This window comes from Pelecanus crispus, chromosome 1 (assembly GCF_030463565.1).
Source record: "Pelecanus crispus isolate bPelCri1 chromosome 1, bPelCri1.pri, whole genome shotgun sequence".
In the NCBI taxonomy this organism is placed as follows: Eukaryota; Metazoa; Chordata; class Aves; order Pelecaniformes; family Pelecanidae; genus Pelecanus; species Pelecanus crispus.
The window spans coordinates 104,172,359-104,194,942 of record NC_134643.1 but is presented as its reverse complement, the minus strand read 5'-3'; the positions used below and the strand labels follow the sequence as shown (position 1 = coordinate 104,194,942).

Below are 22,584 nucleotides of genomic sequence, written 5' to 3'. Positions count from 1 at the left end.
GTAAGTAGATTTTAATTTTCCACCAAAGTTGTTTTAATAATTCCTGTTTGAAAATCTGTTAGCTTAATGCAGCAAATATCTAGGTCAACTGGAAGAGAATTTGCAGACTTGTAGATAAATACTCTTCCTCTTACAAGGAAGAATAAACACTTTATAAAATAGTACTTCCTCACATACCTATTGCGAGTTCCCTGAAATACTTTTTAACAAGGTCCCTTGTACAGGAAAACACAAAAGCCTTAGGAGAAACAAAGTACGCAGAATGAACGTCCTTCACTGGTTTCAGCTTCCAAATGGTCAAAGGCAGAAATAAGACATCAGTTCCCACTATGGTGTTTTCACAACACTTTTTTGACCCGAGAGGCACAGCATAGATATGTTCATAAATGTTTTCAAGCAATGAGACAGCATTTTGTGATGATACTGGGTTTTTTTTTCTTGGTAGCATAAAGTGATAACTGTAAAGAACTGCAGAAAGGATTTATGACAGTGAGCAATGAAATTCAGCATAGACAAGTGTGCAGTGGTACTTGGGGAACAAAACAATCCTAACATGTAATATGACAGCCTTCAAACTGACAATTGCCACCCAAGAGCAAGATTGTGTTATTATGGTAGATGTTTTAATGAAAAATCACCTCAGTGCTCATCACAATGGCCAAGAAAGCAAATTAAATATTAGGACAGCAATACGATAAAACAAAGCAGAGCATTAACTGCTCAAAACCATAGCACATCCCCCGTATCTACAAAATTGCATGCTGGTTTGCTACCTACCCATTCCTATCTCAAAAGACAATACAGAAGGCCTAAAAAAAGCTTTGAAGGGAGGCAAGAAATGCCAAGTAGCAAAACAAATTTCACAAAAGGATCAACTGCAACTAGGACACTTTAGGTTGTAAAGAAATGACAACTGCAGGGGGGACACCAGACAGGGCTGGCAAGCAGGATCAAAATAAATGACAGGAGGTAGTTCTTCACACAGTGTGCAATTAAGCTGTGGAGCTCCTTACTAAAGGAATGCTGTGGATGCTGAATGGCTATATGAGTTGAAAGAGGCTGCATGAGCTGAAAAAGATATCCACCAAAACTTACTAACTACGGCAAATTAACTGAACCCAAAATAGTTAAGAGGGGAAAGTTACTGTATTTGCTCATCTCACTCTTTGGTTAGGCATATATGAACTTTTGTTAAGATTCTGGTTTGTTTTACAATTCTGTGTATACGTCAATGTCTGTTTTTTAAGTGACCTCAAGGAATAGCTTTTTCTAGAATAGAAACTAACACATTTTTTGTTCAAAATATTCAACGTACCATGCTTTGAAACAGGACTGTAAACCAGAACATAGGTAAAGGTTTATACCAAAAAAGAGTCCCCAAAACAAACTCCCCAAAAACTTTACCACTTCTGACATTTTTCAAGGAAAACAAAAGTCAAAGGGACATGCGTATGTTCACCCTCATGTTATGAAGTTGTGTCATCAGAGCACTTCAGAAAATCAGACAGATTATGCTGCTTGAGTCCTAAATGCTTTATTTAAAGTTTATGTTTATCAGCACATTTTAAACAAGCACGCTAATTTCAATATAATGAAGTCAGCCAAACAAGCAGCACATAACGTTGTCAAAACAAAGTGGCCTGGTCCTTGTCCAATACACAGTGTAGAAAACCAAAGGGAGGTGACATTTTTATGTGACTTTCTGCAACAATTCCCTTCAAGAATTCTGTTAGGGTACAATTCTTATATATTTAAAGACTCTCCATGCATCATTCCCCAGTCTGTCTTTACCTTTTAAATTACCACCATCCATGAAGAGACTATGGGGCCTTTTGTCTTCCCTTTCTCATCCAGTGCAGATACAGATACTGAAAAGGAGGCTGAAGCATCTTTCTGACACCCCCCCGCCATTCAACTCCACCTTTCTCCCATACCAATACACTACATCCCCTTCTTTAATACATTTGAGTAACTCAGAGGAAAATCCATGATTCAGATGTGTCCTATTAAGTGCAAAATCAAGACCAGACTTATCAGTCTCCTGTAAGAAGTTTCTAAGCACACAGCTAAAGCAGCTAACCCTGAAAATAAGGTAGTAATTAAAGACCTCAACCAATGTAAAAAATATTTTTTCCTGGAATATCCACATATATTTTAAGTGATTAAATACACATATAAAGCGATTTGACTATATTCCAAACACTTGAGAGAAATAATATTGCAAACAACTAGACTTGTAAATACGTAGGACACAAGAAACAAATGTTTTATGCAGTGCTAGGCCTGAAGTTGCTACAGCTTTTCCTGTCCCTCCCCACAACAAAAAAGAAACCAAAAAAGAAACAAATCCCACCAATTTTAAAGTTTTGTCATGACTAGGATTTTAAATGAAACTATTCCCATAACTTTTTGTGAGATTTAACAGTAAAGGAAGTCACCACAGGATTAAAACCACAACAGTTCTGAGAGTACTTCTGTTCATAGTTTTCTGAAAAAGAAAGCTAGTTGGCAAATATAGTGGTTGTCATTTGTTATAATAAGCAAATATAGTGGTTGTTACAGAATAGAACGAACCAAAAAGGATTTAAAATGCCAAGCAAAAAAGGGCGCATGTTTAAAAAAAAAAAAAGTTTCCTGAAAATTAAAACCCATAATTAAAAGCAACATCTAATATGGTTGCCTGGTCAGCAGAACTACCAGACCAGCCTGGACACCACAGTTCAGTTCTAGAAGACAACTTGAGTAACACTAAATTTACTCTACCTGGAAACATCAGAAGATATAAACACACCTTTTTTACTGTCTTTTTAACCTGTTTAGTGAATGACGAGCATTTTGTTCTGTTTCTGTGTACAAACAAGCTAACGGTGTCCCTACAAAAAAGGATTCCATTATCCAAGTAAGAGAGTAGAAAATACCTTAAGATTTTAAGGTACCGTAAAACATTACTTAACAGATACAAGTTTAAAACGGTTTTATATGGTGTAACTAAAAAAATCCACAATGTAAGCAATGGCTTTACTGCAATTCATATGTGAATATTACATAAGGAATAACTAAACATAATCACACTTCTGGCAAAAGAAAAAACATCACCCAGCAACAGCATGACACATCCTATGAGACAAGTTTCTGCCAAAGCTCTACCCTTAGAGCTAAATGCTTCCCCCCACCCTTAATCACCAAAATCTCATCCATTTTCTCAGCCTGCTTGAGGCAAGAACAATATCTAAGACTGGGTTCCATATACCCATTACATTTAGCGACCCAAAGAGCCAGTTTCCATACATATTTACAGTATGTCACTTGCACAACAGTGAAAACTATATATTAATCCTAGAAAAGCAGTTTTGGTTACTTGTAGCACTGTAGTAAATGTGCCTTTGTAAGATTTTATGACTGAAAGATAAATATTTATATTGAAAAGAAGTAATATTCACCTTCTGATTAGCCCCCACCCCCCACGGAGTGAAAGGCAACTAATTTAAGGAATTGTTTTGATTATATATGGAAGAGAGAACTGATGATCTTGTGAACACACATGAATGCGTATGTCCAGATCACCAGTGATATTAGTAAAACACAACTTAAGATGCGCTTCAAGTAAAAAGTACAATTACTTCTTTCCCTCATCTGAACAACTGCTACCCAAAAGGACTTAACTTTTTGATTTTTGCATTACCTACTGCAGTAAGCGTGCCTTTTCTAACTTGGAAAAAGCCCACGTAGCAAGGCTATCAGACAAGACTATGCTACAGAAGCATCATTCAGTGGAGATCTTTCTTTTTAGGTATCAAAACCTGCAACTCCTTTAGTTACAATGTTGACATATTTTTCCAAGCAAAACTCAAAAGCTTATTTTGATACAAAAGCTAAACTTTTGAGGCAAGGTGTTAAAAACTGCAGAACTAGCAACACCAAGAAGTTTGAGAGTGTGAAACAAAAAAGCTCCAAAGAAGCGGAAGGAAAAAAACTGTTACAAAGATCAAGAAAAGTATACAATGTATTTGTACATTTGTGCAATGGTTCCTTTTTTAAAATTCTAACTCCTTAATTCCACTTCTAAAACAGGGAGATAATTTCTCAGGGTAAAGATAAAAGCACATCAGGCACAAAAGCCAAGGAGAAGCCAGTAGGAAAAGAGTATGCGAATAAGAAAAGACTTTATAATGTTAATGACAAGACAAAAGCACTGAAGACTGACTCCTTCAGCCTACCCATCTGCAAATAAAGAGGTTGCAAATCAAGTACTATTGTGAATCCTCCCAAAAAGCTGACTGAAAACAGCCAAATGCACTACCTATATCACAACCTGGTCTTGCATGACAGTGGCTTATCAGGCTCCCCATCAAGTGTCAAAGGAAAGAGTGCCACCACCTAACCCAGGACACTCTTCCTTGCAGACAGGTAATCCTCAACAGAACTGAACGCTCACCCTTGGCATTCAGCTTGGGAGTAAACATGATCTGGTGCTTGCCACAACTGTTCTGTAAGGATTTCCTTTTAAACCTGAACTTCACTTGAATCTCAACCAGCACAATGCCAAACTGCTAGCTAGCAAATTGAATATGCTTGTTTTCACCAGCCAAGCATGGAAGAAAGACCCAGCAAATAGAGAACACAATTACAGGTTATTTTTAAATTTGAACCGTGTCAAGTAGTTATAGTACTCTTTGGCACGCAGGTAAATTTAGTTACTGCAATGTATGGTTTGCCCCTTACAAGCTTTCACATAACTAGCAATGTCACACATTTAAAAACAACCTCAGGTCAAATGTGACTTTCAACGGTGCTCTCAAAATTTGAGCCATTAACAACTATAAAGCATATTTATTCAGGAAGCTACAAAAAACAAACCCTAGAACACCATAAATCATTACAAGAGAAAACAAGGGGTTAAAAATTACAAATTATACCTTCTCAGAGAAATAAGCTTTAAAGAAATTGGAGAGATCACTTTCCACTAGCAGTACTGATACGAGCAAGATTTCTTTAGCTAAACTTTAAAACGATGCATGGAGATCAAACATGGATCCCAAAAGTCCAAAAAGTAGTAAAATAGAAGTCTGGCATAACCTAAAGGGTTTGGGTTTTGGTGGTGGGTTGTTGTTGTTTGGTTTTTTTTTTTGTATACAATACAAAAGCAACTTAACAACTATTGACTTGAAGTTCAAAGTAAGAGTCAAAAGCAAGGATTTTCAAATTTAAACACATCACAAAGTGTGAAAATGTATTAATCCCAAAATCAGAAAAACAAACCTTCAAAGACGCGTATTTATCTACCTTCACCCCCACAAAGCAAGACAGACAACAGGTGAGTCATACACCCCTGTATTTTTTTGTCTACTGAAATAAATCCAGGAAACACTATCTTCTCTATTGCACTATTAAATTTTACTTCTTAGCTTTCAATTTTATAAACCCAAGAATTATTTTTCTAGCAGTGACTCAAGATACATCCAATTAATGGGAACAAACTAGGTAATCTTTATTCCAGGAAGTCAGATCACACTGGAAGGCCATAAGCTGATGCCACAGTAAGAGCAGATCCAGTAGTGTTCACCCCTCACAGTATTACGTTTTTACTTTAGATCCGACTCACCTTGTGTTTATTTCAGTCAGTACCGAACAACATAAAAACATCTAGTACAGGTATGCAGCCATGTGGACAACTACAGAAATGCTGGGAGTAACTTGTAATATTTTGATAGTACTTAATGCTATGAGAAAAGAGTCTGAAGAGAAAATTTCAAGCTAGGTGATAAAACTATAGCCCCTTCAAGTGCAACAAAGTAAGCTACATCCATTTTCCAGCTTGCTGTTAAGGTCTGTTTTCAAATCAAGTAAAATTGGAAATTCATCCTTCTAATTATAGAAGTACTCCCTCCACCCTCATACCAAAAAGCAACCATCTAAGCTATTTTGTCTGCCCTTCATCATTTGTATTTCACTCACACAGGAACCTCTCAATGGCTGTGGTCCCTGAGAAACCTCATGAAAGAATTTCAAATTCTGCATATAACATAACAAGTTGAAACTCATGAAGCTCTTCCAAATGTTTAGACTGAGGGGCTTTCTGCTAGCTATCCCCTTTCAAATTTCCTTAAACCTACAAAGTAGTTACAGACGCCTTGTTCTTTTGCTTGTCAAAGTTGGGAACAGTAGACTTGCTTTTCCCAATGCATAAGTGGTTTCAATGCACAGCAAACTTCACAAACAGGAAGAAATGCCAGATCAGCAATTTTAAGAAAGTAACATAGAAACAGCTGGTGCGATGCATAAGCTGGGCACTTATCTCATCTTCCAACTGTCTCTTTTCATTCCCAACCACAGAAATCTTGATTCTTGTTTTCCCCATGTCATCAATCTCAAATAACAATCTAAGAAAATGTTTTATTCCACTTTGCCTTGGAAGATTCAGGCTGTAACAACTCTGTATGACCATGCACACCTACAAAACAAAAACAGATCCCAGAAACCACAGATGGGTTTAGAGACTCCACATTCTGACTTCATCCTGTATCATTAAATTGTGATTACACATGTATTTAAGGAAAATGCACCGATAATCCAGCTCTCTTTTGTAACTGTTACTTAATGTACTATCTGAAAGTGAAGTTCAGCTGCAATACTCCAGGCCTCAAGAGTATTGAACCTGGCTGTTTACAGCGATATTTTACCTTTCTAACATATTTCAAGGATGAAAGACATGTGCACACCAATGCTTTTCAAGGTCTAAGCCACCCTCTTACTCTTTAAGATCAGTCAAGAGATCTTTACTTCTATCTACAGAAAATGGCTCTACAGACCAATAAGGCTTTACACCTTGCTTCACTTTTCCTGTAGCTCTTACTGAGGGACGTGGATGTGCGCATACTTCACACAGTAGCATAACTATAAGCAATCTAAACAATATTCTTTTCAGCTGACACCAAGCTTCATCACTATGATTGAAGCACAGACATATATTTTAACAGGTTGTTATTCCGGAAATAAAAATGTTTCTTTCGGGTAGTTCAAACTCATGGTCTTATCACTAAGCAGCTATTTCTACAACTGCTGTTCAACTTTTGACACAAACATGGGAACATAGGAGGCAAACTAGGACATTTACAAGTGCCAAATAACCATTAAGACAAGGAAAATTGTGTTATCAGTGCAGAGTGGAATGAGGTGGAGAGGCTTGATCCACACAACAGCCAAATATGACCTTCAGAAGATCTGGATAGAAAAGTACAAAGCAACAGGCTCTGACAAAAACTAGAGCCAAAGGGAAAAATTGGACTAAAAAAAAGACGTACCGGGGGTGGGGGTGGAGGAAGCTATATCTAATAAAGCAACACAGTATTTAAGTGAGAAGTTTTGTTTTACAACAAATGTTGCGAGAAAGAGGTGACCTAAACTTCATGATACTTTCTGAAGAAAAAATATAAATATGCTTCATCACTTATTAAATAGGCTGAAGGCCTATCAGCCCTCTGTATGTACAGGTATATATAGACCAGTATAATTACACCACTGTCAATCTCATAAGGGTAAATGAGCTAACGTGGAGCGTGCGCAACTTCATTTGTTGTCAAATCACAAATGTCACACAGCTACCAGCTTTTTACACCAGTATGCTACACCAGTTAAGATCTTGTATTTATTTAGTTAACTCAGTAGAAGAATCCATTATTAAAAAACATGCTTAAACAAAACATGGAAGACTGTATCTTGAGTGAGCACATGACTGATGATCACACCAGGCCAAATTTAAACAAACAAACAAAAAATCCCTGGAGACAAGGTGTTAATATATTAACTCACTTTCATCAGAATTACTTAAACTATGCATTGTTAAAAAGAAGATTTAAAAGAAACAGAGCCTTTTATATACCCAGAACATTGGCTGCCCATGTGGAGAGTTCATAAACTCAAAGCAAAACAAACCTAAGTAGGGAAGAGGGCTTGGCAATCTTTCTACACAAAAGAAACTGCAGGAGAAGTCGAGGTCAAATGATTTAGCTACTCCACCATTAATAACTGTGATGCAACCATTTTTTAGGAAAATTCCTTCCCTGGTCTTGTCCTCTTCTGTCCACTAATTCCTAGCTTTGTCTGGGAAACTGGATTGGCATTAGTGTGTGAAGCTATCACCCTGTCCACACTTCCTCCTTATTACAATGAATTTAACACACAGTAAGTATAGCTAGAAAAATTTAAAACTCTCAGTGTTCAGCAGAAGCAAATGTCTTTCCAACCTGCCAACTTCATAAAATATGGTTGTGATTTCTTACAATTGTCGTTTACGCCATACTTCCAAAAACATTCACTTCTCCTTTTACTGGCTTCACAATTTTTTTTTCACACATACTAAGTTTAGAGAAATCACTAAACAGAAGAAAATATAAAAGGATCGATAAAACCAAAAAGCAACCTGTAGGCTTATTGAGCAGTCTGCTGCCCGTGATGACTTTAAACACTTCTTACAGTAAATAATACTTCAGATAGATGTTTTATGGAATGTTAAAACCGGAAGAACAAAATAAGAACACAGAAGCACATTTATTTAAATGGAAGAAAACAACCATAGTGGTGAGGTAAGCAGCCAAGAAGCTGATGAAATTAAGTAATTCCATACAAAAAACCCTCTAGACTGTGTTTCTGAAAACAGCAAGTAGTGTGGCTGAAATACACCCAGCATACCTCACGTTTCACCAACACCTGCCTGATGAAAGCAACTAGGAAAAGCAACCTGTTGTTGCTTGTTACTTCGCAAGGCATATGTAAAGAGGTTGCAAAGAGCAGAAGAATTCCGGGCCCGCGTGAACAAGCGCTGCTTTTCGAAGAAAAAGCCAAAATACCCTGGTCTAATTTAGCCACCGTTATGGGAACAGTTTCCGCGGCCCGCCCGCCCTCCGCCACCCGCCCAACTCCCCAGCCCAGGCAAAGCCACCCGGAATTGTTTTGCCCGCAGCACCGCCGCCGCCAGCACCCCCGCGACCGCACGTGTCCGGCCCAGCTCTCCGGCCCCACAAGCGGCAAAACCTCCCGCCGCCGGCGGCGGCACCGGCGGGGCCCCGCCACCCTCGGACGCCCCCGGCTCTTCCTCGCCCGCTCCCGCCCCCCGCCGGGAGGCGCCTTCCCTCCCCTCCCCTCCCCCACGCAAGCCTCCCTGCCAGCCCCCGCCCGGCCCCGCGCTCGCCCCGGCCTCCACCCTCCCCCCGGGCCAGGCCGGGGGCACTCAGCGCCAGCACCCCGGCCGCCCCGCACCGCGGACGGGCAGGCGTCGCCTCCGTGCCCCTTCTCCGCCTCAAGAGCCGGGAGCAGGCCGGGCTCCCTCCCCCGCTAACCCCCCCCCCCTCCCCCAGCCCTGCCCCGACACTGACCCCAGGCCGCCGGGGAGCGGCCCGGCTCCCACCCCGCAGAGAGCTGAGGGGCGGCGGCCCCGAACCCCCCGCCGCCCCGAGGGGACAGGGGGGCCCGAGGGGGCCCGAGCCCCGCCGCGCCCCACCCCCGCCCGCGGGGGGAGGGGCGAGGAGCGGCCGGGGAGGCGGGGCGGCGCTCACCTGGCAGAAGCGGCGGCAGTAATACTGGCTGTTGAGGAGGGCCGGCAGGCCGGCGGGGAGGCCCGGCGTCACCAGCGCCTCCAGCTCCTCGCTGAGCCGCTCCGACTCCTGATCGCTCTCGTCTTCCGCCATGCTGCTCCGGCCGCCCTGCGCGTACCGAGCGCCCCCCTGCCCCCGCCCCGCCACGCCGGAAGGGGCGCCCCCCTCCCCGCCGCCTCACGTCCGGCCACGCCCACCCGCCGCGCTTCTATTGGGCCAGCCGCCGTGTCCATCAACGGCCAACGACCAGAGAGAGCTCGCTGCTGACCTCCGACCTCTGGCTCCGCCCTTCCACCCGGCCCCGCCGAAGCGTCCTTCGATTGGAGCAAAAGTCTCTTCGTTACTTTGTCCCCCCCTTGCCATTGGCTGCTCGTCCCGTCTGTTACACCTCCCTCCGCAGCCTCCTGCCGACGACTGGCCAAAGCCCCCGTCCGCTAGGCGCCACCGTCGCCCTCTCGCACTCTGACTGGCCCGAACACCCCTCCATCACGGCGCTCGCACCCGCCCCCCAGTTCTAATTGGGCAAAGGTGCCGTCCGTCTCGGCGCGCCCGGGCCAGGGGGAACCAATCACTGGGGGGTTTCTCCCGCTCGGCCGCTCTGCGGCGGCGGGCGAGAGGCGGGCGGCGGGCGGGCGCGGCGGTTGCTAGGCGGGTTGCTAGGTCCCGCCTACCGCGGCCGCCAGGGTGGGTAGGTCCGTCTGGCTGCGGCGCGGCGCGGCGCTGGCTGCGCGGCGGCCCTCGGCGGCGGGGCGCGTCCGGGCCCGGCGGCGGCGCGGAGGAGCGGCGGCGGCAGCGGCGGGGCGCCCGCCGGCGGGGCGTGGGGAGGCCGCGCGGCCGGAGCGGGTAACGGCGCCCGGCAGGGGGCGGGCGGGGGCCGGCGGGGCGCGGCGGACGGCGCTGCCTCGGCGGGGCCCGCCCGGGGCCGCGCTCCGCCGCCTGTGGGGTCCCGGGGCCGGGTCGGCGAGGGGAGGGGAGTGGCGGGGCCTCCCGGTTCTGCCATGGAAACACCCGCCGTGCCGCGCCGTGCCGGGCGGGGGAAGGAGCGGGGCGGGGCCGGGCCGGGGCGGGAGGGGCCGCACCTGTCTGCCGCCACCGCCGCCGCGGCGGGGGGTGAGGCCTGGGGTGCGTGCGCCGCCGGGGCCGGGCCGGGCCCCCCCCGGGGCGGGGGAGGGCGAGGAGAGAGGCGGGCGGCGGAGCGCGGACCCCGCCGCTCCTCAGAGGCCCTCAGGGGTTAAATGGCGCCGTCAATCCGGTGCCCCAACCCCAGGGAATACACGCATCGAGTTGTGGCTCCCGGTCACAGCGAGGGGACCAGCGAACCCCGCTCGGCGGTCGGAAATCCAGGCTGCTTTTCCTCCTCGGCTGGAACGCTCCCTGGGCTCGCCAGGAGGTCCCGCGCACACGTAGTGGCTCTGTCCCCCGCGGCACTGTTGAGCCCAGGCGTGCTCGTCCGCCCTCCCCGCTGCTCCCACCGCCTCGGAAAAGCTCGCCTCGCGTGAAAGGGTAACAGAGGGTGTCTGTCCTGCATGCCTTGGCTGCATCTACACCTTCCCCAGCGCCTGGGAAACCACAAGTAGTTCAGGCGTTAGTAGGCATCAAAGAATCCATGCCAAAACTTGAGGGGGAAAAAAAAAAAACCCAACAAAAAGACACCAAAAATCCTGTGTTTCAGTAGCTGTGCTGCTCAGAGAATTCCTGCGGGTTTTGATAAAGCATAAGCGCAAACACCTCGTTTGGTAGGGCATTTGTTTCAGCATTTCAGAGGCCTAAGCAACAAGTTTATGTCAGGTTAAGACTTGCTTTCTGCTTGATTTCAGGAAACGGTTACTTAGGGAACTCATGGGGATAAATTGCATAAAGCAACCAAAAGAATGAAAAAAGTTCTGTCGATGCTGAAAAAAGGTTGTTCATCTTAGTCCGTAGTGGTGTGCAGTATCAGTCAAGGCTTGCAGTTCTGGAAAGCAGCAGAGAGTGCAAAAAATTAATTGGGAAATTAGCTAACAGCAAGATCCTCGTCTCCTGTTTTTTCCAAAAGGTTGTCATCTCTTAGCGTAGCAATGTTTAAGAAAAAAAGACAATTTTGAAGGCTGAATTCTCTGTTCCTTTATTTCTAGAGTAAGCAAAAGGCATTCTGGGCAGCAGAAACTCCATTCAGGCCTTAGAGCTGGACAAGCTCAACTTCCAGTTAGTTTGGAAATTCTGGTCTTTAAAAGGCAGATCTTTACTGTTGCGTGTTGCAACAGCAAACTCTGTATGGGTAACAGAGTAAGTACAGAGAAGAATACATCTAGAGGTGTTCAAACTCTCAGTCTGCCTTGTAAACACAGGCAATACAAAATTCTTCAAAATCATTCACACCCGTAAGTAAATGCCCAGGCAATCAAAATATATTTTTCTCATAAACACCTGTTGCCCTTTTTTTTTTTTTTTTTTTTTTTATAAGAAAGTGGGTCATTAATACAACAAATGGTCATATTGCTCGGAAAACCTCAAACCTGAACAGAGCTGTTTCTTGACTTCAACTTTACTTTGAAAACGACTTAAATTATCTTGGCTGAGATTTACATCTACTCTTCTTACAGCTACTGTATTTCTCAACAACAAAAAAAGAAATTGCCTGCTTTGGTAACATAGTGTAATTTAGAGTGATGCTCAAAAGCATCCAGCTCACTTAGTTATCAGTTACCTTCCTCACAGAAGGTGTCATCTTTGAAAATACAGGTTCTTACTTTGCATTGAAATGTATGTGATTTTCTGTTCACATTAGACTGTTTCACCAGTCTCTAGTTGCAATGACAAAATGATTTGCTTTTGACTCTGAGTTAAGGTTCAATCTAATAGTTGTGGTTTGAGCTGGGGCAAAAGTGAGGGGTGTTCCCAAATACTGCTGACAAAGCTCAGGTTTGGGGTTTTTTGTTTGGTTTTGTTTTTTTTCTGCTGGCTTTTGTAAGTGACAGTTAGGGCCTTCTTGCCTGATATTTGGACAACTAAGTTTTTGCTAACAGAACTAATACACATTTTCAGGAAGTAAACAGAAAAATACTGACTCAACATAACTAAGAAACTGTCAAATATTTTGAAAATACTAAGAAGAAAGCACCCTTTACCCTAAAGAGTAAAGGATAACAACTCCTCAAGAAAAAGAAAAAGCCTTTCTGTTTGACTTTCAGTGACAAACAGATTGAGTTTTGAGGGTTCTGTTGAGCTTTGTAGTTGTAGAAACTAAAAAGTATTTTACTCTGACCCATGAGGAGCTTCAGTCTCTTAAGTTCTTTGGACTTGAAGTTGAAGAACCTTTCAATAATAGTTTCATGCATGTATCTTACATGTAATTATCTTTTAGATGTCGGTAAGTGCTATATGGGGTATTGAATAGACTGCACCCAGAACTATTTGTTCGCAATGATTAGCACAATTTAATGGTAATTTTCTTTTTTTTCCAGCTTTCAGGTAAAGTTTATTGAAGGAAACAATGGAACGATTTGGAGTGAAATCCGCTCCATCACGTAACCGCTCGAAGACTGCTTTGTATGTGACTCCTCAGGATCGTGTAACTGAGTTTGGCAGCGAGCTGCACGAAGATGGAGGAAAACTCTTCTGTACTTCCTGCAATGTGGTTCTGAATCATGTTCGCAAGTCTGCCATCAACGACCACCTCAAGTCTAAAACACACACAAAGCGAAAGGCAGAGTTTGAAGAACAGAACGTCAGGAAGAAGCAAAGGACTCTGACTGCCTCCCTTCAGTGCAACAGTACTGCCCAGACAGAGAAAACCAGCGTCATCCAGGACTTTGTGAAAATGTGCCTGGAAGCCAATATTCCACTTGAGAAGGCTGATCATCCATCTGTGCGAGCCTTCCTGTCCCGCTACGTCAAGAATGGCAGTTCGATACCTAAGTCAGACCAGCTAAGGAAAGCATACCTGCCTGATGGGTATGACAATGAGAACCAACTCATCAATACTGAAGACCGTTGAGAAGAAAACTGTTTTCATCATCGTTGTGAAGTTTTACATATTGATGGTGTGGTTTATTTTTATATTCATGCATATATACAGTGTTACATATTGGTTTTACAAGCTATTTTGTATTATTGTAGAAATGACAATCTATTTGTGAACTTAGTGGTATGCCACAGACTGTTGCTAACCCTGCTGTAGACGTCAGAGCTACACTGATGTAGAACTCATGATGAATGTAGGGAACACACCTGGCATACACCTTATCCATGTTCAGTCCAGCTGTAAGTGACGCTAAGAAAAAGGCACTTGGATGGAGGACCTCACTTACCTAAACTGTGCATCTAAATACACGAGGAAGATGATGCGATAGGGATTGTTAATCATGTCAGTGGATTGCTTTGTCCAGTATCCTGTCCATGAGTGACCAAGAAGAAGTGCTGCACATTTGAAATGCAAGAACCTGTACAATGGTTAGTTAAAATACAGCTGCTCTGTTGGGGGAGGATTATTGCAAAATCCTATTTGAGTTTGGTTTATGTTCTAAAATGGGACACATTTTTCTTCTAGAATGCTCTCTTATCCTATTTGGTGCAACTGTGGATGTATTCATTATCTAGCTTAAATAGCCAGTCTCTTGTATTGACCTCAGCTCCACTGTTCTCATAAAGCTAGGAGTTCTGCAGGTTTACCATGCCCCCATTTTTAAAAATCATTGTTTCCTTGTCTTGGTTTAACACATCCCCTTCAGTTTCAGTGCCAACCTTTGAAAGTTGAGGAGACAAACCAGTTACTGAGTGTGGTTTGCAGTGCAGCTGCTGGCAAGTAAAACTTACACTGGACCAGGATCTTAGTAGAGAGGATTAATGCCTTTTTCTTACTAGCAGGACAAAGGATGCTAGATCTAAATTGGGGGGGTGGGGGAGGCACTAAATTGTGGAGTTGAGAAAGCTTTTTTACAGTGCACAGGAGAAGAGGCTCCTCCATCTTTCCCTGAAGGTCCTCTACATCTCTGGCCTTGTCTTCAGCCTTTTAGTCAAAGGGGGCAAAGTGATTAAAACAGTTTTCAAAATAGTTACTACAAAGGCTATTCAATACCTGTAAGCGCAAATAGGAAAGCATGTATACTTTGAAGCTATACTGGAATTACACATCTGGGCTGTATTTCTTACTCTGTGCCAAGGCCACATCGATTGGACTGGCAAAAAGTAAAATGGGAAATTAAAGAATTTCAATAATGTTACCCTCTCTGAAATCTAGTAAACTCATTACTGAGCTGTTCCAAATGATTATGCCAAATAGCGCACTCAAAGCAAGTCCCTGATAAAGTTTTTGAACAGAATGAGGGAGCATTGTGCAAAGTGCTGGAATACAACCAACTTCTGCCTGCTTTAGATTTCCTTGAGATGCTCTGGGTTCAGGGAGGGGCTGAGCATCTTCTAGCAGCACAGAAATCCTCCATTCAGTGGATACAGTGGTGTAAGCATGCTTTAACTCCCTCATCTGGAGCCAGTTGTTCTGTTCAGCTTCCTTTCCCTGGTAGAGTTTCACAGTATCTGTTTCTCAGTATTTCTTTTATTCCAGCTATTTACGGCAATACTAAGTAATTGCTAAAAAGAGACAAAATAACCTGCTTATTTTGTTTCTGTAGCTATTTCCCTAGCTATTTCTAGAGCAGTCTCTTTTGCTGGATTGAGAGAGACTTACATAGTAACAACTTGTTTTGTGCAATTAGCTTCTACAGAAATGCACTTGTGTGACATTATAACCATGTCGTGTAGCCTTCTGCTATGAGACCTGTTCGAATGAGCAAACGAAACTAAAAAGCAGAAGGCTGCCTGTCCATGTGTACCAGTACACGGGTACTCAGTACACTGCTGCACCTTTGGTCCCTGCTGAAGCTAGTGGGACTCCATGCAGTCGTACCAATCCTGTCAGTGATATTGGTTGGTGGTTTAGAACTTCAGACAGAAATAGCAGGGTTGGTTTGTTTTTTTTTTTTTCTTCTAATCCTACATATCAAAATATGCCTTCCAAAATATTGTTTGCTATTGCACAAGCTTGGGTTTAGCTTGAGATCATGAATTGCCTTGGGCTAGAACTGTTTTATAAATCTTCTTAAGCCAAGTGAAAGGTATACTGCCAATAGCCTTTTCTGTCCTGACAATAATTGAAAGTGCTGCGGTTTATTACAGTGAAACAACATCCTTGCTTTAATTTTTTTAGGGTTTTTTACCTTATGAATGCTATCTTAGAATTGAAGCAAACAGAAAACAATGGAGTGATGAGAAAACAGGCTTCCATTAAACAAAAGCAGCTAGAGAAGGCTGTATGATTAAAAGGTATGAATTTGGGCCAGTTAGCTCAGTTCTTGCTAACTTGGGATCTCACAGGCTGCACCCCATAACCATTTTATATAGGATTCAATGCTGTATGTTTTTCCCTTGACTGGCAAACTGAGACATTTTGAAAAGCTTAATTGTAATATTAAATAGGCTCTTGCACAACTGAAAAAAAAAATCAAGGTTCTTTCACTTACATGGTTTTACATAAAAGTTAGCAACATCAACAGCTTTTGTTAAAAAAAGAAAACCAATCATTTTCAATAAGGCAAAGCAATATTAGAACACTTAGTTTCTCAAAAGCTTACTCTACATATAAAGCAGTCTGTGTACAGAGCCTCAATTTTCAGAATTAATACCATTCTGTAAGTATTTTCAGTAATTATTCTAGTACCAATTTATTTTTTATGCAGAATTACTGCAGAGGGTAAGAGCCTGCTGAGGAACCTTATCAGTGTAGCCATAGGCTACCAACTCATAACAATTTGGAAGGAAAAATTGGCCATCAGGATTTTGAATGGAACTGACTTAATTCCAGCGCACAGCAGTTTGTAGGACACTGGTGTCTTAATAATAGGATATTATTGTTAAAAAAAAAAAAAAGCCACAATGTTTTTCAAGCTTTTTGAAAAATCAAGATACTGATCCATTGCAACAAACATTCATAATGGAGTAAAACAATGAAAAATAAAGCACTTCCAGGTAATGTAGAAAGAATAATGAATAAGTCAGTTTGTATTCATGGACATAACCCAGGTCATCAACAAGGCAGTTACACTTATTTTCTTTAAAAGTAAAAATGGTTCCACTCAGTCTTGGAACAGAGTCCTGCAATCACGTTGGATAAAGCATAACCTTGGTTTAATTGCTATTGATCTTAGGGTAGATTTACAGCAGAAGTTTTCTGGTATATCTAAACCAAGTAATAACTAATTCCTAGAACAGAGGCTGTGGTTAAGTTGTTTAACGGTCTCCATGGGGTTTTTCTTTTCTGCAAGAACACTGCATTATTTTTCCATGTATTTCCTGTAAAGAGTACTCTCGGAAGTAAAGGGAGGATGGTAGCAACATCTGCTTTTCATTTTACATACATATGTAGTAGGGACAAGCTATAAGGGATACTTTTTGCCAGGTGGTTTTATTAATATATTTGAAGCTCTAAATGTAATATAAAAAAAAAAAAAAAGAAATATTTTCTTCTCTGACCATGTACTTAGTTTAGTGAACTCACAGCTAAAATTACTCTGAAGTGTTTTTCTTGGAACAACACTTCCAAAGAGTAAAATACAAACAGGAACATTCTCTGTTTTGTGACTACTTACATGTATGCACCATGTTAGTTTCAGCTTGCATGTTCTTGAAAAAAACATGAGCAAGTTCTAATATTTTTAAGCATTCTGAAGCCTGTAATTTGTCAGGTCCCTAGAGGAGGTGAAACATTTGACATAATGAAAGGGAAAGCTGTTTTTCAATTGAGAGAGAAACGTGGTTCTGCAAAGTATGGGATATTCTCATGATAGAAGGATTATTTTTAGCCGGAGCCCCTTTTAGCAATTCTGCTGAACTCAACAGTGAAATGCTCCCTGCTAGGTTTTGCAGCATAATGAGCTGGTTTGGGGGGGGGGGGGGAGAGCTGGAAGTTTGGCAAGGATAATCTCTATTTATATTTACATATAAAGAGAGGCAAGACTCACTGTTGTTGTGTTCACATTGTACTCACTGCTAACTCTTTGTGTAATTTGAGTGCTTGTTGTCTTTGTACAATTTTAAGGTTGTGTCTAACTTTCAAAATAAATTTTTTTTTAACAAAGCTTCTCATTGTAATAAAGCTATTAGAGTTTAGTCTCTTTTGGGCTAGTGAAGATGCTTCATTTTTGGTTTAATGGTAAGGATGTCTTGCTGATGGTAAGTGGCCACAGAAATGGTTTTATTTAAACAAGTGATGAACTTATGATTAGATACTAGAGTGAGGCTGAAAATACCTGGGTCCTGCAGTGCCACAAGACTTCCTGTTAGAACAGTAAGACCAGAGTAAATGATTTAAGTTTTTATATTAAAATATTATTGGAAGAGAAATACTTTACTTTGTGAAGTTTTCAGTTGGTGATGGAAAAATGGTCCTTTTTTAAAAATAAAGGAATTCCTTTTTCATAGAATTTATGCATGATCTCTTATTTTGCCAAGAAAGCTGATAAAGAACAAGTGGTAGTTCACATATAATGGTAACATAAAATAGTAGAAATGGATGGTGACAGGAAAAATTAAAGAATGTACATGCTGTTGTTCTAGCTTAAGGTGATATCAAACTATATGTTGAAGCAGTTTGTTGATGTATCTGTACAATCACACTGAAGTCTGTTTCAGGACTGGTTATATAGCACCCCTGTTTCCTGTCAAATATGTGACTTTCTTCATGGTGACAGAAATTCCCTAATTGTGCCTTCTGTTGCAAGTGAACACCAAGTGAAATAATTGTTGTGTATTTTGACATTACAGTAAACGATTTATAGGTATAGGATCTTGCAGCTGCCTAATGCTTCAGGTCTTTTCAGGAAGGGCTTCCGCAATGCGGAAGAATCGGGTCTTTCCAAACTATCTGCAAACAGGTCACAGTTTGATCTCTGTCTCCCTTAGGGACTTCATGAAAATTGACCAAATAACATCAGCCTGTCAAAATTATCAAGTGTAGGTTTGATTGTTTGCGTGTTCCTTTTCCTCAATTCGTATCTGCCTTGACATCTCATGATGGATCAGTGATAAACTCATGAAACCTCTTGACTCATGAATTTATTAGTCATTACTTTCTCATTTTCAGCTCACAGCACATTAAGATCAAGTTGGTTTTTGTTGCCTTTATACCAAATGGAAAAGCAGAATAGAAATAAACATACCCTTTTGTAAAGTTTTCTTGTGTGGACAATTCCTCTTTGAAACAGCGTATGTATACTTGCAAAATCAACGTATCAGTAAGGATTTGTGTGGAAGCTGAGGCAGAATCAGGTAAAGTATATGTTTAAAGTTTAGTAATTAGGCCATACTAAACTCTTACGGTGACATTTTACTTTCCTAAGTGAATCATGCGGTTTAACCCACAACCAAGATGCAGCAGGACAAAGTATACATAAATGCTTTTAGGCCACGTTCATCCTGATAATTAGGTTTGACATTTATCATTTACATAGGCTGGATAGCAGAGACTGGGGAATAGACAATCTGTGGCAGTTCTGCTTAAGTCAGGTAAGGATTTCCGCACCACCCCCCCCATCCCACCACTTTTCTCTTTCTACAAGGAGTTTGGAATTTGTGGGTCTTCTGGTGGTAGGGGCCACCTCTTTCATATTCAGAAGCAGATAGGACATCTCACAAGTAAAAGCACAAGGTGCAGGCTCTGAGTTAGGATACAGAGAGCTACTGCAGCTGTCACTCAGGCTTGACAGGGCAGCCTCAAGATCAGTGTTGCCCCTGAAGCTAAATGTTATATATTAAGTATACCCAATACAGTTCTATTCTATAAAATAGAAAATTAAGTATAAAACAGAAATGATAAACAATTGCTGAATAGCTATTTCAGTCCCTTTGAGTTTAGCTTTTGAGTGTCCCAACTCCATGCTCACTTTTCATTTCAGAAGCCAGAAACGTGAAGATTTAGTCTTGCAAAAGAACTTCTATTTTGCTAGAGGATTTCTGCTAGACCTGGAGGAGGACACGAGGAAGATTACTGGTTTCTGTTGGCATGCAAAGCCCATGTTGAGCTGAGCCAAACAAGCACAAGCAATTTAAATTTGTACATACTTTAGATGTATCTAAGTACTTAGCTCTCTGTACGTGTCTTCTCCTGCCTTCCCTTCTTCACAGGAAGAGGAAGTAAAAGCAGAGGACTAAAGTGCAGTGTAGTGGCCAGTACGCTCATATTATATACGCTCACCAAAATAAGAGTCCACATTTATTAGGAAGTTTCTACTGTCTTTCAGTGGATACTTTTACTTTTTCCTCCTACCTGATCCTTCTGTTCAGTAGGAACTATTGTGTCCCTGAGGAAAATAAGGAAATCTTCCATTTTCTTCTAACCAAGAGAGTAGCTTACAGCAATGCAATGGAGAGAGGGTATCATTCAGCAGTTCTGTTCAAAGCTGGAGGAGAAACAATTAGGAGCTTTAGAGGTTCTTGGGGGGGGGTTGTATATTGGTTTGCCTCAAGTGTTTTTTTTTAATCTGTCCTTCAGTGTACAGAATAGCTCCCAAATTCAGTATTAGATTTCACTGTAGTAAATGAGACCTCCTTACCTTGATTCTTTTGTAATTAGCTTTAAATTGCTTCCTCCCTCCCCTTATTTCTGAAACCTCTCATGACTGCAAGACGAATCCAATAACTAGAATACCCATGCTTACACTTAGCGTTTTATATACAACAAAACCCTGGGTAGATTCTTAACCAACTCTACATTGAATGAACTGGACACCCTTTGTGGGAGTGTCCAGGCCCATGCTCAGTCTGCACTTTAGAACCTGCTGCAAGCTGTGTTTGGCTTAGCTCACCTCATTAAACTGAAATTGCTTAGGAAGAAAGCAGGGAGACGCAGAGAATCTCATATTGTGGAGGAAAGAAAGAACTTGCATAGAAGTGAAGTAGCTAATCTCCCCTTTAACAGGGAGCTACAGCAGTAAGACGTGAGAACAGGCTGCAGGGGCCAGCCGTAGCCCATGCTACTGCAAGCTACACAATCACTAGTGACAGGCAAGGAGCTGGATGGCAGCAACAATACATCATTGTTGTTCCTTGAAGATACTAAAGCTTCTTCATGTAGTGCAATGAAGGTAATTTTCAGTAGACTTACTGGACCCCACTATCTAAATGCCGTATATCTCTATGTGGTTGGAGGCCAATGCCTAACCACCTGCAAACAGAAAACGCAACCCCAAAGCACAACCTTGTCTTGTCGGAAGAAAAACTGAGGCGGAACAGAAGGGACATTACATAGGGGGTTTTATTCCACTTCCGTTCAGTGAAGAAGCAGCAGACATGACAAAGTAGACTGAATCAAGTGAAGAAAGTTTCTATTAATAGCAATGCTCAGATGTTTAAGACTATCTGAATTATACTCTGTATTTTTTGAGCCTCTTCCTGAAAAAAAGTATCCAATGCACACAGAACTCTGCTAATCGTTGTGTTTTAATTGCATTGAATTCTCTTAGTTCTTTAAATACTTGGTATCTGCTAGGATTCAGCTGAGGTGTGATTTGCATATAGCAAAGAAGTTACTGAATTACTGCAAATAGTGGAAATCGGTGCCATCTAGTGACACCTTTTTCTGCCTTTTTCAAATGCTCTCTCGTCTTGAATTAAACGCATATGCACCCCCCTCTCCTAGTTATGCAGTTTTAGATTAGTACTCCTGTTCCTTTCTTTGGTAAGTAGTTATTTTAAATTTACTTAGTATTTACTATCCTTTGAAACATGCTTTTAAAGCAAAACTAGAATATATTAGTGTCTCTAATTCAGGGACTGATTTTCTCAAAAAATTAGAATATAAGTTACCATTTGGACAGCTAAAAGATCTCATTTATAAACTTAATAATATCACAAAAATAAAAAAATCTCCCGGGAATGTCTCAAGGAGGTAATAAACTCTTAACAAGGAAACATGAAAAATTCAAATACTTTGCCATTTTCCAGCAGATTCTCAAAAAAAGCCCACCAAAAAACCCCCACAACCCTACTCTTAAGCAGAAAGGAGATAAAGAATGTTGTCAGCAGTGATAGTAGAAGTCACATTTGCCAAAGGCTCTTTAAGAAAAGGGCTCCAAAAACATAGATGAGTGTCCAAGATATTTACTATTGAAAATACAAAGTAAAGAATCCTCGCGAGCCATGTACAGCATGCAGTACAGGAAACAGGCACTCCTTCCAGCCACTCTGACCCACCTCTCCTCTCCCGAAAGGCGATTGTATGACAGTACCTGTCTTACAGTTCAGAATACTTCCACAAAGTAACCAACAAGGAATTATCCACCTAGAAAGCCAATCTCAAAACACCATAGAGAACAGACAAAACCTTATCTTTTTAAAAAGCTTCAGTCAGTAGCAAAGGACTCGGCCCAAAACAGTTTTTCCAATAAAAATACAGAGATTAGGTAGCAACTACTAGTGGTACATTCCTAGCATAAACTTTGGATAACTCAGCATTAGCACAAGCAGAAATTACACTGCCAGGAAATGCATCCCTTAATGACCAATTTTACTATTGAAGCTAGCTATGGATTCAGCCACTAGATGTCTTCACTATACAGAAATGCAATCCGCGGTACTAGTATTTTGTCTCAAGTGGAAGCTTGCTGTGTGTGCAGTTATACTCAAGGATCTTTCTTTCATAAATATTTTGCATTTACACTGGATTGTAATTTTTGTACGGTTATTTCAGTTTCTCACAAGCATCAGTATGATTCTCCTGATCATCATGTACTCAGCCAGACACTTCCAACCATGAAGTTTTGGAAAGCTGTTCAATTATTTTCTTCAAAATATTACTTTCAAAAAATCCTGATAATTTAGATTTTTGTTAGAGCATAATATGCATAAATTTTGTCTAGAAAGCTTGAAATATTTAGGATAGAATAGTTCAGTTGGAAACCACCTACAACGATCATCCAGTCCAACTGCCTGACCACAGGTTAGAGCATGTTATTAAAGGCATTGC

At 41.7% G+C, this 22,584-nt stretch overlaps 2 protein-coding genes across 3 annotated transcripts in view; one reads left to right on the top strand and one right to left on the bottom strand.

Annotated features, from left to right (window-relative positions):
• The window catches only part of ZNF654 (zinc finger protein 654), a 34,806-nt gene extending 25,123 nt beyond the window's left edge, over positions 1 to 9,683 (bottom strand). Inside the window, exon 1 of one of the 2 annotated variants that reach the window (XM_075718506.1) lies at positions 9,552 to 9,683. In XM_075718506.1, coding sequence (XP_075574621.1) covers positions 9,552 to 9,683 — 132 coding nt within the window. Of the gene's footprint in view, positions 1 to 9,371; positions 9,396 to 9,551 lie in introns of those variants that run through there. The other variant, XM_075718512.1, reaches the window with a different exon arrangement.
• Positions 9,684 to 10,257: 574 nt separating this feature from the next.
• CGGBP1 (CGG triplet repeat binding protein 1) lies at positions 10,258 to 15,541 on the top strand. The gene is made up of 2 exons (XM_075713516.1): positions 10,258 to 10,274; positions 13,034 to 15,541. The coding sequence occupies exon 2, from the start codon at positions 13,063 to 13,065 to the stop codon at positions 13,564 to 13,566; it is 504 nt and encodes a 167-aa protein (XP_075569631.1). The 5' UTR covers positions 10,258 to 10,274; positions 13,034 to 13,062; the 3' UTR covers positions 13,567 to 15,541.
• Positions 15,542 to 22,584: the final 7,043 nt, after the last annotated feature.